Source organism: Dermacentor variabilis, chromosome 4 (assembly GCF_050947875.1).
Source record: "Dermacentor variabilis isolate Ectoservices chromosome 4, ASM5094787v1, whole genome shotgun sequence".
Classification (NCBI taxonomy): domain Eukaryota; kingdom Metazoa; phylum Arthropoda; class Arachnida; order Ixodida; family Ixodidae; genus Dermacentor; species Dermacentor variabilis.
The window spans coordinates 198,250,051-198,267,924 of NC_134571.1; the positions used below are offsets into that span (position 1 = coordinate 198,250,051).

A 17,874-nucleotide genomic window follows, 5' to 3' on the forward strand; every position below is an offset into this window, starting at 1 on the left:
CCTACAAACTTCTTAATCTCATCCGCCCACCTAACTTTCTGCTGCCCCCTCCTACGCTTCCCTTCCCTTGGAATCCAGTCCGTAACTTCCGGTTAGCTTCCTTTCTCATTACATGTCCTGCCCATTCCCATTTCTTTTTCTTGATTTCCACTAATATGTCATTAACTTGTGTTTGTTCCCTCACCCAATCTGCTCTTTTTTTATCCCTTAATGTTACACCCATCATTCTTCTTTCCATAGCTCGTTGCGTCACCCTCAATTTAAGTAGAACCCTTTTCGTAAGCCTCCCGGTTTCTGCCCCGTATGCGAGTACTGGTAAGACACAGCTGTTATAAACTTTTCTCTTGAGGGATAATGGCAACCTGCTGTTCATGATCTGAGAATGCCTACCAAATGCACCCCAGCCCATTCTTATTCTTCTGATTATTTCAGGCTCATGATCCGGATCCGCCGTCACTACCTGCCCTAAGTAGATGTATTCCCTTACCACTTCCAGTGCCTCGCTACATATAGCAAACTGCTGTTCTCTTCTGAGACTGTTAAACATTAGTTTTCTGCAGATTAATTTTTAGACCCACTCTTCTGCTTTGTCTCTCCAGGTCAGTGAGCATGCATTGCAGTTGGTCCCGAGTTACAAAGCAAGGCAATATCATCAGCGAATCGCAAGTTACTAAGGTATTCTCCTTTAACTCTTGTCCCCAATTCTTCCCAATTCAGGTCTCTGAATACCTCCTCTAAACATGCTGTGAGTAGCATTGGAGAGATCGTATCTCCCTGCCTGACGCCTTTCTTTATTGGGATTTTGTTGCTTTCCTTATGCAGGACTACAGTGACTGTAGAGCCACTATAGATATCTTTCAGTATTTTTACATACAGCTTGTCTACACCCTGATTCCGTTATGTCTCCTTGACCGGTGAGGTTTTGACTGAATCGAGGGCTTTCTCGTAATCAATGGAAGCTATATATAAGGGTTGGTTCATGCACGCACTGTTAAAGAAAGGAAAAACACAATATAGATTAGTATAGGGGGGGGGAGGGGGCAAACATGCATGTCACGAGTGCCGCAGCTTTATTAGGCACTTTTGCAAATAACTTCATAGCGGTGTGGTAGTGTTACCATTGCCAGCAACCAGCACCCCTGTATCAGTATTTAGAGCTAACATATGAACCCATGCTAAAATTACAGCGGGCATCCAAACACTTGCGTGCATACAGCTCAATGCAGCGTTATACTGTGGGCAATACGCATTCCACTCAGCGGTACATTTAGTCTGCAGGGATAATCCATATACCTAAAAAACTAGTTCTATTGAAGCATTATTCAAGCATGCGAAACAAAGCTTCATATTTCTCTAGTGCATCCCGATACACCAGTGATGGTTATCCACGGAGCTTACGAGGAACAATTACCCCAGGGCCAGCTAAAACAATAAATTCTGGTTTTCTATGCATGCCTGCCAACCGGCGAACATCAAAATGTGTAAATGGCATCTTGTGTTGTGCGGCCACTGCAGGTCAGCACAGGCACTAACTTCTTGTATGCAGTTTTCGCAATATTGTTCTGGCTCATCGTTTTTAACACCTTTGAAGGGACACTAAAGAATAGAAAAATAATTTCTTCTGTATCAGTAAACTACTCTTCTACAATATCGTAAACACCACTCTCACCACAATAAGATGCTTGGTAAGCCACAAAAAAAGCTCAATCGCAAAAAGTGGGTGACAATGCCTCCTTCCACTGCACCATCTTACTGCGACATCACGCATTTCGACAGCACCTTCTAGGGCCTCGGCAATTCTTTAGAGCTTCTAAAGGAACCAAAGATTGAACATGGAGAGTTCCGGGAACTTTTGCTGAACGAACGCAGACCAGATTAGAGAAAAATGCTTTGACATCCGTGGCGTCACATTGGTGTCCCTGCATTGGGGATACGCCACCAAATTCAAAACTGAAACTGACCTGCATTTTCTTTTCTAATAGTCAAATTGTTATTTCAAAGTTAACGAACACAGAGTTTTGAAAGAATGTTTTATCTATCTAAACTCATTTAGTGTTCTGCTTTAGTGTTCCTTTATTAAAAGATCGTTGTAAACAGAATCTATTTTTCATAAAACTTGACACTACCTTATTAAAATCATAGAACAAGCACACCTTTCGCAAAATGAACATTACAAGAACTTTGGGAGAGTGGGCAGGCATGTTTATCTGCCAAAACCACTACTTCATTATGAGCATACAGCGGAGCGAGGCTCCAGATAAGTTTTGACAATCTGGGATTGAGGGGTCACACACTGATTTCCCAATTCAAATATGTGCGAAACAACAAGTGCTGTCAATACACAATAGAATTTTAATTTAGGGCTCAATTTTCTTTTTTTCGCCAATTATCAAAAATCAACAGTGATGTACAAAGATTACAAATTCGCAACTGTGTACTAAAACCAGCTATCCCAGTTCTGTAAACTATGTTCAAGCATCTAAATAGACAAATGTGACGTACAAGTTTCCAGCTTACACACCATTTTTATTTATTTATTTATTAAAGGGACACTAAAGGTTACCAGAAACTCAAGTTAAAGTGGTACAGCAATGTTCTAGAACGCCTAAGGCGTCAATATAATCGCGAACAGAGCTTTAGTAACCGAGAAATTGAGGTAAATGCATGACACGATTTGAGACCCCCCAGCGACATTCCGGTACTAACCCGATGACGAAAGGACTCCTCATAATTTGTGTTACTAATACTCAACTACTCGTATTAAAAATATCATTTCATTCGATTATAAGACGGAAAAAAATGCTACTTGTCTACGTCTATTCGATTCTAAGAAAAAATAACATTTTGACGTTACCCTTCAGTAATATAGGTGTTCGAAAGGTTTCGTTTTCGCTCGACTCTGCGCGCTCGATTCTGCGCCGCGCACGCTTTGGAGTTTCAGTAGTTTCGTTATCGCGTCGCGCTGTGAGGGTTCTGCTGGCTCGCGAAACTTTCATTTGGAACAAGCAGCGAGAATGCCACGTCCATGTGATGTCGTGGGAAGCCCTCGTTGCTTTCCCGCTCCGGAGAGCCGGTGTCGAGGCCGCCGTCGTAGTACGCAACGACGCCGGCAGTGCGAGCCCTCAGCAGCAGGTCGCGCTCGTCGGTGCTCAAATCGCTGAAGTTGAGCCCACCATCGCGAGCCAATCTGTCGGTGTCAGGGTCCATTGCGACAAGCGTCGAAGTTTGCGTCATAGAATGAAGTACCAGCTTATGGGCGTCTTGCGCTGGAGTTTGAGGTATAGTAGCGGCGCCTGGTGGCGGTGCGGGAAACGACATCTGGGTCGTGCCAGCTTGGGTCGTATTGAGCCCTGGCTGTGGCGAAGCACGTTTCTAGGCCGAGTTTTGCGTCGATTCGCACATTTTTATGCCCTGTTGCGAGTGTGAAAAGGCTCGTCGCTTCTCATAGACCACGCCGACCACGCTGCGAGCTCGCCGCAGCCTATAGTTTAACGAAAACGGACTCTCCGTGTGCTGTGGGACGTAATGTGGGACGTAATTCGTTTCTCCTTCCGCTAGCCACCATAATCCCGCTTTCGCTCTGCTGTCGGCTCTGTCTTGGCTCTGTTTCTGGCCGCGCGTTCGCGTTTTGCGAAGAAAAGCCGTAGCCCGTTTGCGGACGCCGTTCTACTCGCCGATGGCGCAACGTCACTATGAGACCATGATGTCAGTACTCCTCGATCGGAGGGCGGGCGATTTGAACTGCGCTAGAGGTACACGGACGCTTCAGAACGCATTTTCTCTTAAAATAAGTCTCTCCTTGGCACGAAACAAGCGTTTCGAGGTTTCTGTGATGGTATTTCACCAGTCAACGTTGACTTAATAGTAACCTTTAGTGTCCCTTTAAAATACTTTCCAGGGCCAAAGACATTACAGAAAGGAGTGGTATACATAGGAGGTTTACGAGGGTTCTGTGAAAGTCCTACTCACAAATAAGTGGTACTATTCAGAGCAGCATATAATACATAAATTTTGTCTGCTTTAATGTCACAATAGAGCACAGTTTACACGAGTGATATATACTTTTAATTGCTAGGCTATAGAGTCGTAAATTTTACACTCAAGTTTTTCGAAGTTTGGCAATTTTCAAGAATTTTTCTTTAAAAATTGATTGCCTAAACGAAAAATCTACCTACTACAACAGATAAGTTTGAACTGCTTTTTTTTTTGCTTAATTAAACAAACGTCATCAAATACATATCAGCATTCCTCTTAACATCCCAAAGCAGCACTGCACATAAATGACACTCTAGACTGCCCATTAATTTTTTACCCTCTGGAAAGCATCATACACGAGCATTTTTTTGCGTACCGCCTTAATCAAACTGTGGTATCTGCAGCTAGGACTAAAAACAGAGATGTCGCACCCACCGCATGTGTACAACATACAATAACAACTGAACGATGCAGAGCTTTGCTATGTTTAAGGGACACAAGCATAATGATTAAAATGCTGTACGTCCCCTCAGCGCATTATAGAAGTACTGACATATCTCAATAGGAACAGTAAACTTCAAGATTGCCGCATTGGGAGCAGGATGACAGCAACACACGTACTTCATATCCTGTATCAGTTTGCTATCTAGCCTTGTTTTGACAAACACACCTGTGTTGGTATGTTCCTGCTGTATAATTTTGCTTCGCATGTAAGCGCATTAGCAATTTTTCAGTATATAATCTATGTTTTTCATAAAACCTTCAGTTGATAGCAGTGCTTGTGTTGTGCTTGCGCCCTATGTCTCTGTCTCTTTATGTGCCAAGTTTTTGGACTATATCTTAGAAGTTGTAGAATCTCTACGAAATGCTTCTCGAGCATAAATGATCACACTTTCCATAACCATCCTGAACATTGGCAAACAAAATATCTTAATTTGATGCTAGTTGTACAAAAATGCCAGACCTGATGTCACTGACATCATCACTCGTAGAAAAATTTCTTGACATTGTGTAGTAATGAGGCTAATGTGGCGACATTTCTCATAAAAAGCTAAGAGTGCCACACACATTTCCTCTTTACTGTATTCCCACATGGCAGCTAGTGTATTATGACATCATCATTACCCACCCAAGTCCTGGGTATTGAAAACAAAATTAACCCTTTTCATTGTTAGAAGGTTTCACTGCCAGGCACACTTATCTTACTAATCGAAGCACCCACCATCGTTTAAATGAAGGCAAAATGCCAGCTGCACATCATGCAGAGAGGGGCTTGCCTCTTGTACATGCTCTCACCATGAAAGCCACGTTTACATTTCCCATATCATAACACAAGCAAGCTGTGCTTGATGACTATGATGTCATATTAGTTGGGCAAACTGCTACACAGAACAGCTAGCTTTACAATTATGAAAAGAGTCTATTGGGCTGTAAAATAAAGTATTATATAAATAATATAGGCCACTGAAGTTTGCCAGTTCTAGGGTTTGACCTCTGTGGTTTAACGTCCTGAAGCTGCAAAATGGGCTATGAGGGATACTACCAGGAGGGAGGGAGGGGGGGGCTTTGAATTACGTTTGACTGTTTCGGTTTTTTTTAATGTGCATTCAAAGCATGGCACACGAGCACTTTTACATTCCACCCCCAAAATGCAACTTCCGTAGCGGGGAATCGGACCCGCAACCTCGTATTTAGTAGCAGATTGCTATGGCCATTGAGCTACCGCTGTGGGTTTAAAGAGCCCAGACTCCTCATTTAAAGGGGAAAAAAAATTCCAAGTCAGAAACATTATGCTGATACTTCAAGTAGACAAGATAGCTTGCAAGGGGCTATGTGTAAAGCCATATTAGGTGGCTTGCCCATCACATCCCCACCCTAACCAAACTGACTGAAATATCAACAGCTTAGAACAATCTCCTTCCATCACTGCCTTTTCGCATTTTCATGCAGACAAAAAACTTTCTGCATAAAATTCATCGATTGACAGAAAACATGACAGACATTCCCACGAATGGTGTCAACAGCTGGTGTAACATGGAGCATGCACGCAAGTGCAACCATGTTGTCGATGACTGGGACAACGCATCATTTTTCGTTCAAGAAAGAAATGTGACGAAGAGGTTATTACTCGAATCTTTACTAATACAAGCTGTAAGTATGCGCACGTGTCATGTTAACACGTGCCCTTACTGTACAAAGTGCGCATGCTCATATTTGTACATGTCCTTATATAAGCGGCCCCTTGTCTGATAAGAAACACTTTTATTCCCTGCCTCCCGACCGTTCACATGGTGTCAGAAGTGGGGCGGCGACGCGTTTCACAAGCCGCGCTCACTGCTGTTTTTCCCCGCACCCTCGTCCAGCTGCACCCCTAGTACACTCCAGAGAAAGAAGTATGGCGTCGACGGTTCTACCACCGCCAAAGCCACTAGAAAGTACGGGTGACGCCTACCAGAACTGGATCATCTGGAAAAGTGAGTTTACTCTATTTTCTACGGCGACCGGACTAAGGAAGCAGCCTAAAGAAGTTCAGGCAGCAACACTTCTTGTGACAATTGGTGAAGAAGCAAGGCGGGTGTTCTATACTTTCAAATTCGCAAATGAGGACGAAAAGCAAGACCTCGATAAGTTGACTGAAAATTTCGAGGCCCACTACAAACCAGCGACGAATTTATCGTTCAACGAGTTTCGTTTCGGCTCCCGAGATCAACGTGAGGGCGAATCTTTTAACGAGTGGCTGATCGATATCCGAACTCTTGCTCGCTTGTGCGAATTCGGAGAGCTAGAGCACAGGTTACTGCGCAGTCGAATAATTCTAGGATTTAGAGACAAGGACCTGCAGCAGAAACTTCTGTCTGAAAATCCATCGTATGCCAAAACAGTGGAAATATGCCGAGCAAGGGAACAAGCGAAGGAGCACTTTAACGAGATCAGGGAGGCAGAAGTAAGCACTACCGATGAGGTCACCGTAAATGCTGTGAAATCAAAAGTTAGCCTCGGAATTTGCCCAAACTGCTCTTTCACACACGGAAAAGTGCCCTGCGCAAGGCAAGCGCTGTAACAAGAGTGGCGGCCGAAACCACTTCGCGCGTGGTTGTCAACCAGAAGAGAGACCGAGGGGCCAAGCATGCAAGATAAAACAGGTCGAAATGGCAGAGGACGAGGGCTATTTTCTTCAAACCCTCGAAGTCAATGCAACTGATGACCAAGACCGCTGGTCAGTGACTGTCGACATCGCAGGTTCCGCCATACGCTGCAAAATTGATACCGGAGCCAACTGTTGCATCATGCCCGAAGTGACACTCAGAAACATAACTACGAAGCCAGCACAAGACTGCCACTCTATGCTACGGCCATTTTTCGGGCACATAGAAAAGGCGATGAAGAAGATCAAGCTTCAGGTCGCCAGTACGACGCAGTCTACCACGGCGCTATTATTTATCGTGAAACAAGCTGTTCCTGTTACATTGAGTGGCAAGGTGGCTGAACGCTTAGGGCTGATTGGCCACATAAACACTGTGGACGCCTTGGAAACTAAAGAAATAGTAGATAGATTTCGAGATGTTTTCCAGGGGCTGGGAGAAATTAAAGACGTAGCCTACCACATGGAGCTGAAGCCCGAAGCTCGAGGCGTGGTAAAGCCAGTGCGATGAATCGCCATCGCCTTTCAGGAGCGCGTCCGAGCTGAGCTGGACCCCAGGATGGAGCACAACGGCGTTGTTGCTAAGGTAACAGAACCGACTTCCTGGTCTAGTCACATGGTTGTGGTAGTCAAGAAAGAAAAAGTACGCATATGCTTGGACCCATCCGACTTAAATAAGGCACTTCTGAGAGAGCACTACCACATGCCGACGTTAGAAGATATCCTACCGCGGCTGCATGGAGCGAAACTCTTTTCTACTCTGGATGCATCGTCAAGATTCTGGCAGATTAAGTTGGACGAATCAAGCTCCCGCCTATGCACTATGAGCACACCCTACGGGCGATACAGATTCCTGCGCATGCCGTTCGGCATCACTTCCGCGCCGGAAATTTTTCAGCGAGTGATGCACCAGGTACTAGAGGGCTTGAGGGACGTTGCCGTCATTACGGACGACATATTGGTTTGGGGCCAGTCGCCAGAGCAACACGACAGAAATTTAGCGGCTTTGCTGTCCCGGTGTAGACAACACAACCTGAAGGTCAATAGAACAAGTGCAATTTCCTCCAGCCCAGAGTTTGCTACATGGGCCACATTCCGACTCCAAAGGGACTGTGCCTGGACCCGAGCAGAGTCGAAGACATTATGCAAGTACCGCCACCACAAAACCGTAAGGAACTGCAAGTTTTCCTTGGCATGATCAACTTCGTGGCTCAGTTTGTCTCTAGCATATCCATGTTGTCAGCGCCGCTTCGCGAGCTGTTGAAAAAGGACGTTGCGCGGGTCTGGACAGACCAGCAAGATAACAGCTTTTGTCAGCTTCGTGCGACCCTCACAAAGGCGCCAGTCCTTGCCCACTTTAACCAAGAAAAACCATTGACCTTGTCAGTAGACGCCAGTCAGCATGGCGTAGGAGCTGTTCTTCTACAGGATGGGCAGCCAGCTGCCCACTCATCCCATTCGCTAACGGAAGCACAGAAGCGCTACACGCAGATCGAGAAGGAAACATTGGCAATTGTTCATGGTTGCACAAAATTTCAAGATTATATCTTCGGGCAGTCGGAGGTTACCGTCGAGTCGGATCACAGGCCTCTGGAATCTATATTCAAAAAGCCACTTTGTGAATGCCCGCTACGACTGCAGCGCATGAGGCTTGTTTTGCAAAGATTCCCAATCAAGGTGACGTTCAAACCAGGAAAGGGGTTGTTCCTAGCTGATGCGCTTTCTCGCTTCTCGAGTGCTACGGAACTAACCGACGAGACAGAACAATTTCAAGTCAGCGTTATTTTTTCGCTTCCTGTGTCAGACCAGCAGCTCGAGAGTATTCGGCACGAAACTAACAAAGACGCCAGTATGGCTGAACTGCGCCATTACTCGAGCACAGAATGGCCGGAAACGAAGAACCATGTGCCGCATGCCCTGCGTCCATACTGGTGTTACCGCAACGAGCTGCATGTTGAGGAAGGCCTGCTACTCAGAACCAATAAAATAGTCATTCCTCCTGCCAAGCGACCGGAAATTCTGCGCTTGCTACACACCGCACATGGAGGCGAAGAAAAAATGAAGATGAGAGCCAGAGAAGTAATGTTCTGGCCCGGCATGAATGCAGACATCTCGGCACTAGCTAAGTCATGCGCAGCGTGCGAAAAGTACAAGCGCAGGAACACTAGACTGCCTATGCTGAGCCACGAGATACCAGGCCTGCCATGGCAAGTAGCAGGGCTTCATATTTTCCACCACGATGACCAGTCCTATCTAATCCTTGTGGATTTCTACTCATTCTCTTTCAAGGTTCAAAAGCTATGTCAGACAACAGCGACAGCGGTGAACAATGCGTGCATGCTCGTCTTCGCGACTCATGGAATTCCGGCAAAGCTGTGCAGTGATAACGGCCCACCTTTCAACAGCGCGTGCTTCCGCTCTTTTGCTGCGCAGCTCGGAATTGCCCACGTAACTTCAAGCCCGTACTATCCTCGTGGTAACGGCATGGTGGAGCGTGCAGTGCAGGAGGCGAAAAAACTGCTAACGAAGTGTCCTTTTGCAACCCTGGAATTTTACAGCGCCCTGCTGGAGTGGTGAAACGTGCCAAGGGACGAGCAACTAAAGTCACCCATGCAAAGGTTGATGGGCCGCCAAACAAGGATGCAGTTGCCGGTTCTCCCCCAGCACCTCGAACCGCAGACGCTGCCACCTCAAGCCGTTCGCAATGGCCTCCAGGAAATAAGAGCAAAGCAGCGGATCTTCTACAACCGGACGGCCAAGCGTCTACCCCATCTTCGCAGCGGGTCTCCAGTATCAGTGCATGACACCATACGCAGAACCTGGTCGCCAGCTGTGGTTGTAGGCCCTGCAGGCACACCTCGGTCGTACACCCTACTTACAGACAGCGGACAAGAGCTGCGGTGCACCAGGGAGCATCTCAGTTCCAAAGAAATGCAACCCATGTCGGACCCTGAAGCTACAGTTTCTGCGGAGCTTCACCATCCCAGCCTGACCAGATGGCGAAGCCACAACCTGAGGACATCCTTCGTAGAAGTGATCGTCAGCGTAGACCGCCACAACGTTACCCCCTGCCAGAGACCACAGCATTAGGTCCCTGACATGCGAAATTGTAAACTTTTTTGTTCTTTGTTTTCTCTTCAAAAAGAAGGAAGATGCAAGTATGCGCACTGTCATGTTAACACGTGCCCTTACGGTACGAAGTGCGCATGCTCATATTTGTACGTCCTTATATAAGCAGCCCCTTGTCTGATAAGAAACACTTTTATTCCCTGCCTCCCAACCGCTCACACAAGCTATACTGATGAACCGGCATATGGCACCTTGCTTAATTCCCAACAAATAATGCTATTAATTAAGCTGCATAGTTATACCAATTATGAGCTTATGCCTACTGCATTGCGGACAAAGAACCCATATGGGTTCTGAAACATTAATGAACTACTGATAATGACCAGAAACCTTTGCAAATTAGAGAATGTCTCAGTAATGGGTCACTGTAAATTCATTTCCAAAAGGGAGAATCATGCAGATGTATTTGTAGTGTGGCTTACTGTTTAAGTTGGACTTCATACCATGTCCGGGGTTCAGGGTTGTACCACAAATCCACTCAGAAGTGATGAACTTAATAAAATATGAATAAATACTTGCAAAAACCAGGAAGCAAGAAGAATTGGACAAGTCTAATCTTCAGAACAAAAGCAAGACAAGTGGGGTCATGATCTATGTGTGATTACTTGCCACAATGCTGCAATGTAAGCAACGGGAAAATTTCCACACGCATGACAGAGCATGTGCAGTGCTGACTAAGTGAATGAACAAGTCTGCAAGGTAATATTAATTTTCCTGTGGGGATACAATCTGCATCCTGCATGCTTTTATGACCATTTTGAACTTCCTGTGCAGCCTCCAGAATTGCTAACAAGGGTGGTATTCTGTAAGTGTGCATCAAGTAAACTGCCCATATTTCAAAAGATGAATTGCCAACAGAGACAGCACACTAAGAAGGAACAAAGACAGGACAAGGTGCTACTTGCAACTGTTTGCCGAGGTCAAAAGCAGCTGAATATATGGCCACAGGGAGAGGGGAAGAAAAAAGTGGGAGCACTGATTGCGTGAATGCGCATGTGCGAGAACACAGAAGATGTAGACGAAGGGAATCACAAGATTAACCAAAATCTAAAACTTATCTAAAAACATGCTTTCATTTATGTAAATATTCAGAGACAGGAAGGCTGGCTTTCCATATTTGGTTTTGGGTGCAGTTTCGGAGGCATTGTTTAAAAAAGGTGAAAAAATAAAGAGAAAGAAGCAGTGAAGAAGGTCAAACATTTGAGAAGAAAGCTAAACCAGTGGTGATACCATATTTACACAAAGTGGCACATAATCTTAAACACATCATCGTGAAATACGAAGTTCCTGTGGCTCTTTCCGTGCCCCAAAAACTTGCTACTTTGTGCCGCGTGATTAGATCTGATGACTATAAGAGAGTGCTCTATTAAAACATACAAACCCTTTTGTGAAATGTGAAAAAAGGGGTTGAATACAGCATACCGCTGAAGTGTGAGAAAGAGTATATCGGCCAAACTGGTCGATGTATGAATGAATGCCTGCGGGAGCACAAGCTTTCGCTGAAAAATGGCTATGGCTCAAACTTGCCACTTTATTGCAAGGCCTGTGGGAATGCAAATAAGTAAGTGTGAAGCAAGGCTGCATGATACAACAATAATGTTTAAAAACAAAGATACTGTGGCACGTGAACTGTTGGAGGCCAACCAGATTTTAAGGAAAGGGGACGCCTGCGTCAGCACCCCACCTCTGAATGTTTACACAAATGAAAGCATGTTTTTAGATAAGTTTTAGACATTGGTTAATCTTGTGATTCCCTTCATATACATCTCCTGTGTGTGCACTCACATAATCAGTGCTGCCTCTTTTTTTTCCTCCCCCTCTCCCCATGGCTATATATTCAGCTGCTTTTAAACTCAATAAACAGTTGCAAGTAGTGCCTTGTCCTGTCTTTGTTCCTTCTTAGTGTGCTGTCTCTGTTGGTGCTTCATCTTTTGAAAGCCATGAACCAACTAGCCCCACAACGTGCTCTAACGAACTGTCCATTTCAGTGTGCACTGAATGGCTAGAGCTTGATAGACGGCGCTGATGACTGGTGGCTGCCCTACCAGTTTCGCGCTCAATTCAACGAGTGCGCTCTGAAATGGACAGTCCACATAGTGGACACCTACAGAATACTCCTCCAGATGTGTGAATTTTTTTCAGAAGCCTAGAGTGCAGAAGCTTTTGTTTTAGTTAGGGGCAATGTGCATTCGAGTAAGCCACCAGTCACCATCTTAAACAGTGCAGAAAGTAGACTGCAGAACTCAACACTGCCAACAAACATTCATGCCAACAGCCCCAAACTCAGTGTAGAGTGCGGTGTCAAGCACGGGGATGCAGTCAATGAGGCCAGACAGATCTAACTGCAAAGTGTTATGAAATGCACGAGTGAACCAGCTAAAAAGAATCAGAACTGAAGAATTAATAAAACCACACCCGACTTTTGTCATCAGGACTATTTAGCTATGCTTTACTGATCCACTGAATGATGCGCTCCTCAACTTTTGGCAAATATGCAGGCCACATGAGAACTAAGACAACACCAGAGGAGACACTGACCAGGGACTATCTGCCCCCGTAACCAATGAATGACCTTTAGAAATTTCATTTAAGCAGTGACTGCTGGGTTTAATGTATGCAGACAATATTGTGCTGTTAGCAGATAGCCAGGAAGATTTGCAAACTTTGGTTAATTACTGTGGAGACGAAGGCTTAGGTTTCAGTTTAGGTTTCAGTTTTAGTGCAGCTAAGTCTGGTGGTATGTTTTTCAACGATACAACTGATCAGTAGCTTACAATACAAGGACATGAAATACCCCGAGTGGCCGAATACAAATATCTCAGGGTATGGATAAACATGAATAAACAAAGGGCAGATGTATAAGGAAAAGCACGGACAGTCTCCCATATCAAAAGGGCGAAGAGATGCCGGGATAGTGAAACACAGGGCATTGTGGGTGTACAACACGTATGAGGTACTGAGAGGTATTTGGAAGGGAGTAATGGTGCCTTGGCTTACTTTCAGGAATGTGGTCCTGTGCTTAAGGGCAGAAGTTCAGTCGAGACTAGAAGTAAATCAGAGAGCTGTTGGAAGATTAGCAGTAGGGACCTACGGGAAAAACAAACAAAGCAGTACAGGGGGATATGGGATGGGCATCAGTCGAAGCACGGGAATCTCAGAGTAAAATCCTATACGAAAAACGCCTGAGGAAATTCGACGATAACAGATGGGCAGCTAAGGTATTTAAATACCTATACAGAAAGAGCATTGGCTCACAATGGCGGAAAAGAACTAGGAAGCTAACTAGTAAGTATGCCAGACAAGAGGACGGAGAAAGACAGAGCATTAAACGACAGGTTAAAAACACGGAAGGTAAAAATTGGATAAATTCAATGGAAAAGAAGCATAGTGTGGAACTATATCGATACCGGAAACAGTAGATCAGGAAGGAAGCCTTGTATGATAACTCAAGAGGCAGTGCCCTACTCTTTGAAGCTATGTCAGGATGTCTTAGAATGTGGAGCTATAAAAATAAAGTTAACGAAGAAGACACATGTACTGCGTGTGGTAAATCTGTAGAAACAATAGAACACCTCATACTAAAATGTGATGGTATTCATCCCGATGTTGATGCGGGCACAGTCACGCTTCCCGAGGCCCTACAGCTCAGCAATAACAATAGTCATGTATATAAATATGCGGTGGAAATTAGCAAAAAGCAATTGGAGGATTGGTGGCTCAAAAGCAGAGAGGTGACAAAGGTTTAAGGTGTAGGAAGACGTATTTAAAGAAAATGGCGAATTTTAATAACTTACAACACAGTTAAAAATAAAAAGCTGAGCATGGTGGCAACTGTCATCACCCCGCTTCAAAGGGGACGCTCCTACCTTCCATCCATCCATCCATCCACCCCCACCGTGCGTCTATTAATGCAACACTGCGCAACTACAATCGCGGTAGAAGACCGCCTTAACGGCGTCGCCGGCGAAAGCAGGTGCAACGTATCGCGCACTTCTACTGTAACAACGTGGTTCTTGCGCAGCGCCAAAGGGGCGCACCTAAATAGGTTTCCTGCGAGGATGCCGTTATACGGGGCAGGTTAACTTCTGGCACAGTGCAGCAGCAGATTGCTCATGGAGGGCGATAACTGCGCTGAAAGCTTGCAGCAGATGCTGGCACAAGTACGTAAGCTGTGCAAGGCACCGCGATCGGTTCAGCCGATGCAGGAAGGCGCGAGCGAAGGGTTCGTGCAGGAGAAATGAAAGGTCCGTTTACCGGCTGTACTCGACGTGCCCATGCTACGATGGTACGACGGCAGCTGTGGCAGGGCAATAGGCTTCCAACGCAATCCAGGGGGGGACACCTCGCTTCCGACGCCCCGAACGGTGACCGAGCTAGGGCCGAGGCGCGGCTACCCACTCGAGCGTCGTCTGCCTGACGTCAAGACCCCGAGCGAGGCCGGGGAAAAACGAGGCGACACGTTTCGGCAGCCGAGCTCGCGCGCGCCGCACGCTCCACTGGTGCGCTTCCGAAAAAAGACCACACCACAGCGACACCGCGGTGGTGGCACACTTCGCAAAAGCGCACTTTTTCGTCTTTTGTGTTCGCGTCTGCTGTTCGCCTACGCTGGCGTCGACACGGGCCCGGTGCCTTGCGTCGCTGTGGTCTTCTGCAGCGTGACGCAACGCAGCAGCGAGACTGTGCCCCTCCTATGTCTTTTTTTTTTTTTTCCTTGTCGCCCCGTCAAGGAACTCGGAAGGGCGTCGTTTCGGAAGCTCCGGGAACAAGATTGCTTTCGATGTGGCTGCCGCGGTCGGCATTGCTGCTGGCTGCGCCAACGGCGTTGCCCACCCACCTCGATCACTTCAGAGCAGCGAATTTCCAGCGACGCGATACAAGGGTACGTTATTCAGCAAAAAAAATGCAAAATAAAGAAATGGGGGGGAAGGGGGGTCACGCTTGGTAGTGAGCTTCCCGGATAACCAGTAGACCCTTATCTGAAACTGCGCCGCGGGCTTGCGTGCCCTCATCGCGTATTTTGATGCGGGTCGCAACGCAGAAAGTGTCACACAGAAGGTGATTGACCACAGCGTCGACCCGAACCGGTGGCACGGGAAAAAGAAAAATAATCGCGCCCGCGGCATGTTCCTTATCGCGGAGTCCACATGCGACGCATAACCGCGTCGCCACCTCCGTCGGACAGTGAACCCCACAAGCTGAAAGCTCTGTTACAACTGGCCTTGCTTCCTTTCTTTTTCACCCGAATAGCTAAAGAAACGATAAAGTGCATCTACGCAATAAAAACGTCGACGAAGACAATTTGCACGGGAGGGGGTGGAGAAGGTGGCAGACCTTGCGCCGGGCAGCTATCGAGGCGGCGACCAAACCAAACAGCACAGGCGAGCACGCACACCGCACAGCTTTCGAGCAAAATAAAACAGCAAAGAGCGCGTGACGGGGGCTTACACAGGGCCCCGGAGGAAGTGACGGTCAGGAAGGCGCCACACGTGGGCACGAACGACAAAACAGCACAAAACGCGAAACTGAAATGTGTGCATCCGTACGCGATCAAATACCCGCTCGCGACGGAAACACACATACTGCACCTATTTAAAGGGGTGCGGGGATGCAAACGATCTGAGGAACTTTGGTAACAGGAGCTTGTGACAAAACAAAACAGAGAAGCCCGTAGGGTGAGCACGGTAGTGGCAAGCAGAGGGGTAGACGGAAATGACGCAAACCTTCACGGAACAGCGAAGAGGAACGTAATATGCAAGACCGAAACACAACAAAATGCACGCAAATAGCGCAGCTCACTTTGTTTTTTCTTCGCCTGTCGCACGCACAGACGACGGCAGTGACGTCAGTTCTCGGGATTATGCCGACCAGCTTTTCCTGCTAATGACCGGGTACGGAACAAATGTATCAGTATTTCCCGTAATCAACGGAGGTCACTTTGGGTGGTCTGAAGTTGAAGCGACGCTGTAAATTACACATATCCTCGATTTCATTTTTTTTTTTTTTCGGGTGCGAAGTGGGGGCGATTATTTTCTCTTCAAGAACAGAACAGCGCAATACATCGATCTCGTCAAAGGACAAGTACCTATGAATTGCGTCACATTTCGCGGAAAGGAGCCGCCGATCGAAATAGCGCCGTTAAATTGATTAGCCGACATGCATGTGTCAACGCTGGACACATCGACCAGCCCATGACTCAGACAGAAAAAGAAATACACAGCCTCTCGCGGACAGCTCACACGAAATTTCATCGTAAGGTCTGGCGGACATGCATGCCATGAAAGTCGCGCAGTCGGAAGAGAGAGACGTCGAATGGCTATCGGGGTTCGGCTGGCCATAAAAGCCAGTCGGTGGCACAATGTCCAACACGTCGCTCCTTACAATTCGACGTTCACTGCTAAAGTGCGCAGCGATGACGCGGATTTCGTGAGCAAAGGCCCACGTGAGGATAGCAGGTCAGAGTCCAGCGCTACGAAAACCGATCGGTGCGCGATGACTGGACGCACGTAGGCACCCACGATGCAAAGAGCCGGCGCCAAGCGAGGACGGATCTTCTATCTGTCAAGGCTTCGCTGGCGGGGTGTCCTTTCGTGGGGCCGCTCGTTAGCGGCGTGCCGAAACAAAAGGACCTTCCGCTGGAAGGACGGCTGCGGGACGTGCCGATGGCAAAACCGCGACGCTCAATGGCCCAGCTGACGGCGGCCTCGGCCGATGGCGCAGGGACAACCACAGCACGGACATTTCATGCACAACGCGCCATTCACGACACTCGGGAGCACACTCGTCCAATCGACGACACGCGACGTCCGTCTGACGATGGCGTTCTCGAAACACGCAACGCAGAATAAAGAGACGCGAGTTCACGGAAGAGCGACAATACAAAGGACGGCGGCTCTCCTGCGCAGTGTGATGTGGGGTGGCGATCGCGCTTACCTCAGTTTGCCGACGCTACGTTCATCCAACAGTTTTCGGGCGACAGTCATTCCGACGGGCCGGACAGATCGCACATACTTTTCAAGCCCTTTACGCAGTCATCATCGTCGTCGCAGGCAATGGTCACAAACACACAACACAGCCGACGCTGCCAGACGGCAGCCGGAACTCGTCGGGTCGGGGCGTGCAAGCAAGGGGGTCGGCAGCTCAAAACAGCAGGGCCAGGCGGGCGCTCTAGCAACGACGGCACACAACCGAGACACCGGAGGACGACAAGCCGCTTCGCTGTGGTTTCATCATCCCGGGAGCACTGCGGCTGTCGCGAGGCAGCGCAGACCTCCGTGGGGTTGCCGCACAGACTCTGACTGCTGGTACCGCTGCTAGCACTCGAGAGCTCAAAGCCAACATGTCCTCCGCTTCGCCCCGTTTCCTTCTCGGGCCTACGGGCCGCGCAGGGGACGGAGAGACCGGCTGGGGATGTCGGAAACGAGAGGCTGACGCAGGCTCGGATTGGCTCCGTTTGACCTCAAAAATACTAAAACAAAAACAAACTTTGCATGGCTTGGCTCGGCTATCTTCTGTATTGTACAAAAATTGTGGCTCAACGTGACGTCCATCTTAGGGATTTCTGTATGCTAAAGTATGGTCTTTGAGATTCGCTTTTGTTGCTCTCAGAAAGCCGTCGCTGTGAGGTTTGT

At 47.4% G+C, this 17,874-nt stretch overlaps 2 protein-coding genes across 7 annotated transcripts in view; one reads left to right on the forward strand and one right to left on the reverse strand.

Moving 5' to 3' along the window:
* Hipk (Homeodomain interacting protein kinase) overlaps window positions 1-17,670 on the reverse strand; it is a 114,952-nt gene extending 97,282 nt beyond the window's left edge. For 3 of the 6 annotated variants that reach the window (XM_075690786.1, XM_075690785.1, XM_075690780.1), the window contains exon 1: window positions 17,177-17,670. The gene's annotated coding sequence lies outside the window, so the exon portion shown is untranslated. Of the gene's footprint in view, window positions 1-14,500; window positions 15,545-15,577; window positions 15,671-17,176 lie in introns of those variants that run through there. The other 3 variants (XM_075690784.1, XM_075690783.1, XM_075690782.1) reach the window with 3 other exon arrangements.
* On the forward strand, window positions 7,125-7,628 carry LOC142578497 (uncharacterized). Its single transcript, XM_075687877.1, has one exon. It carries the CDS (start codon window positions 7,125-7,127, stop codon window positions 7,626-7,628), a length of 504 nt encoding a protein of 167 aa, XP_075543992.1.
* Window positions 17,671-17,874: the final 204 nt, after the last annotated feature.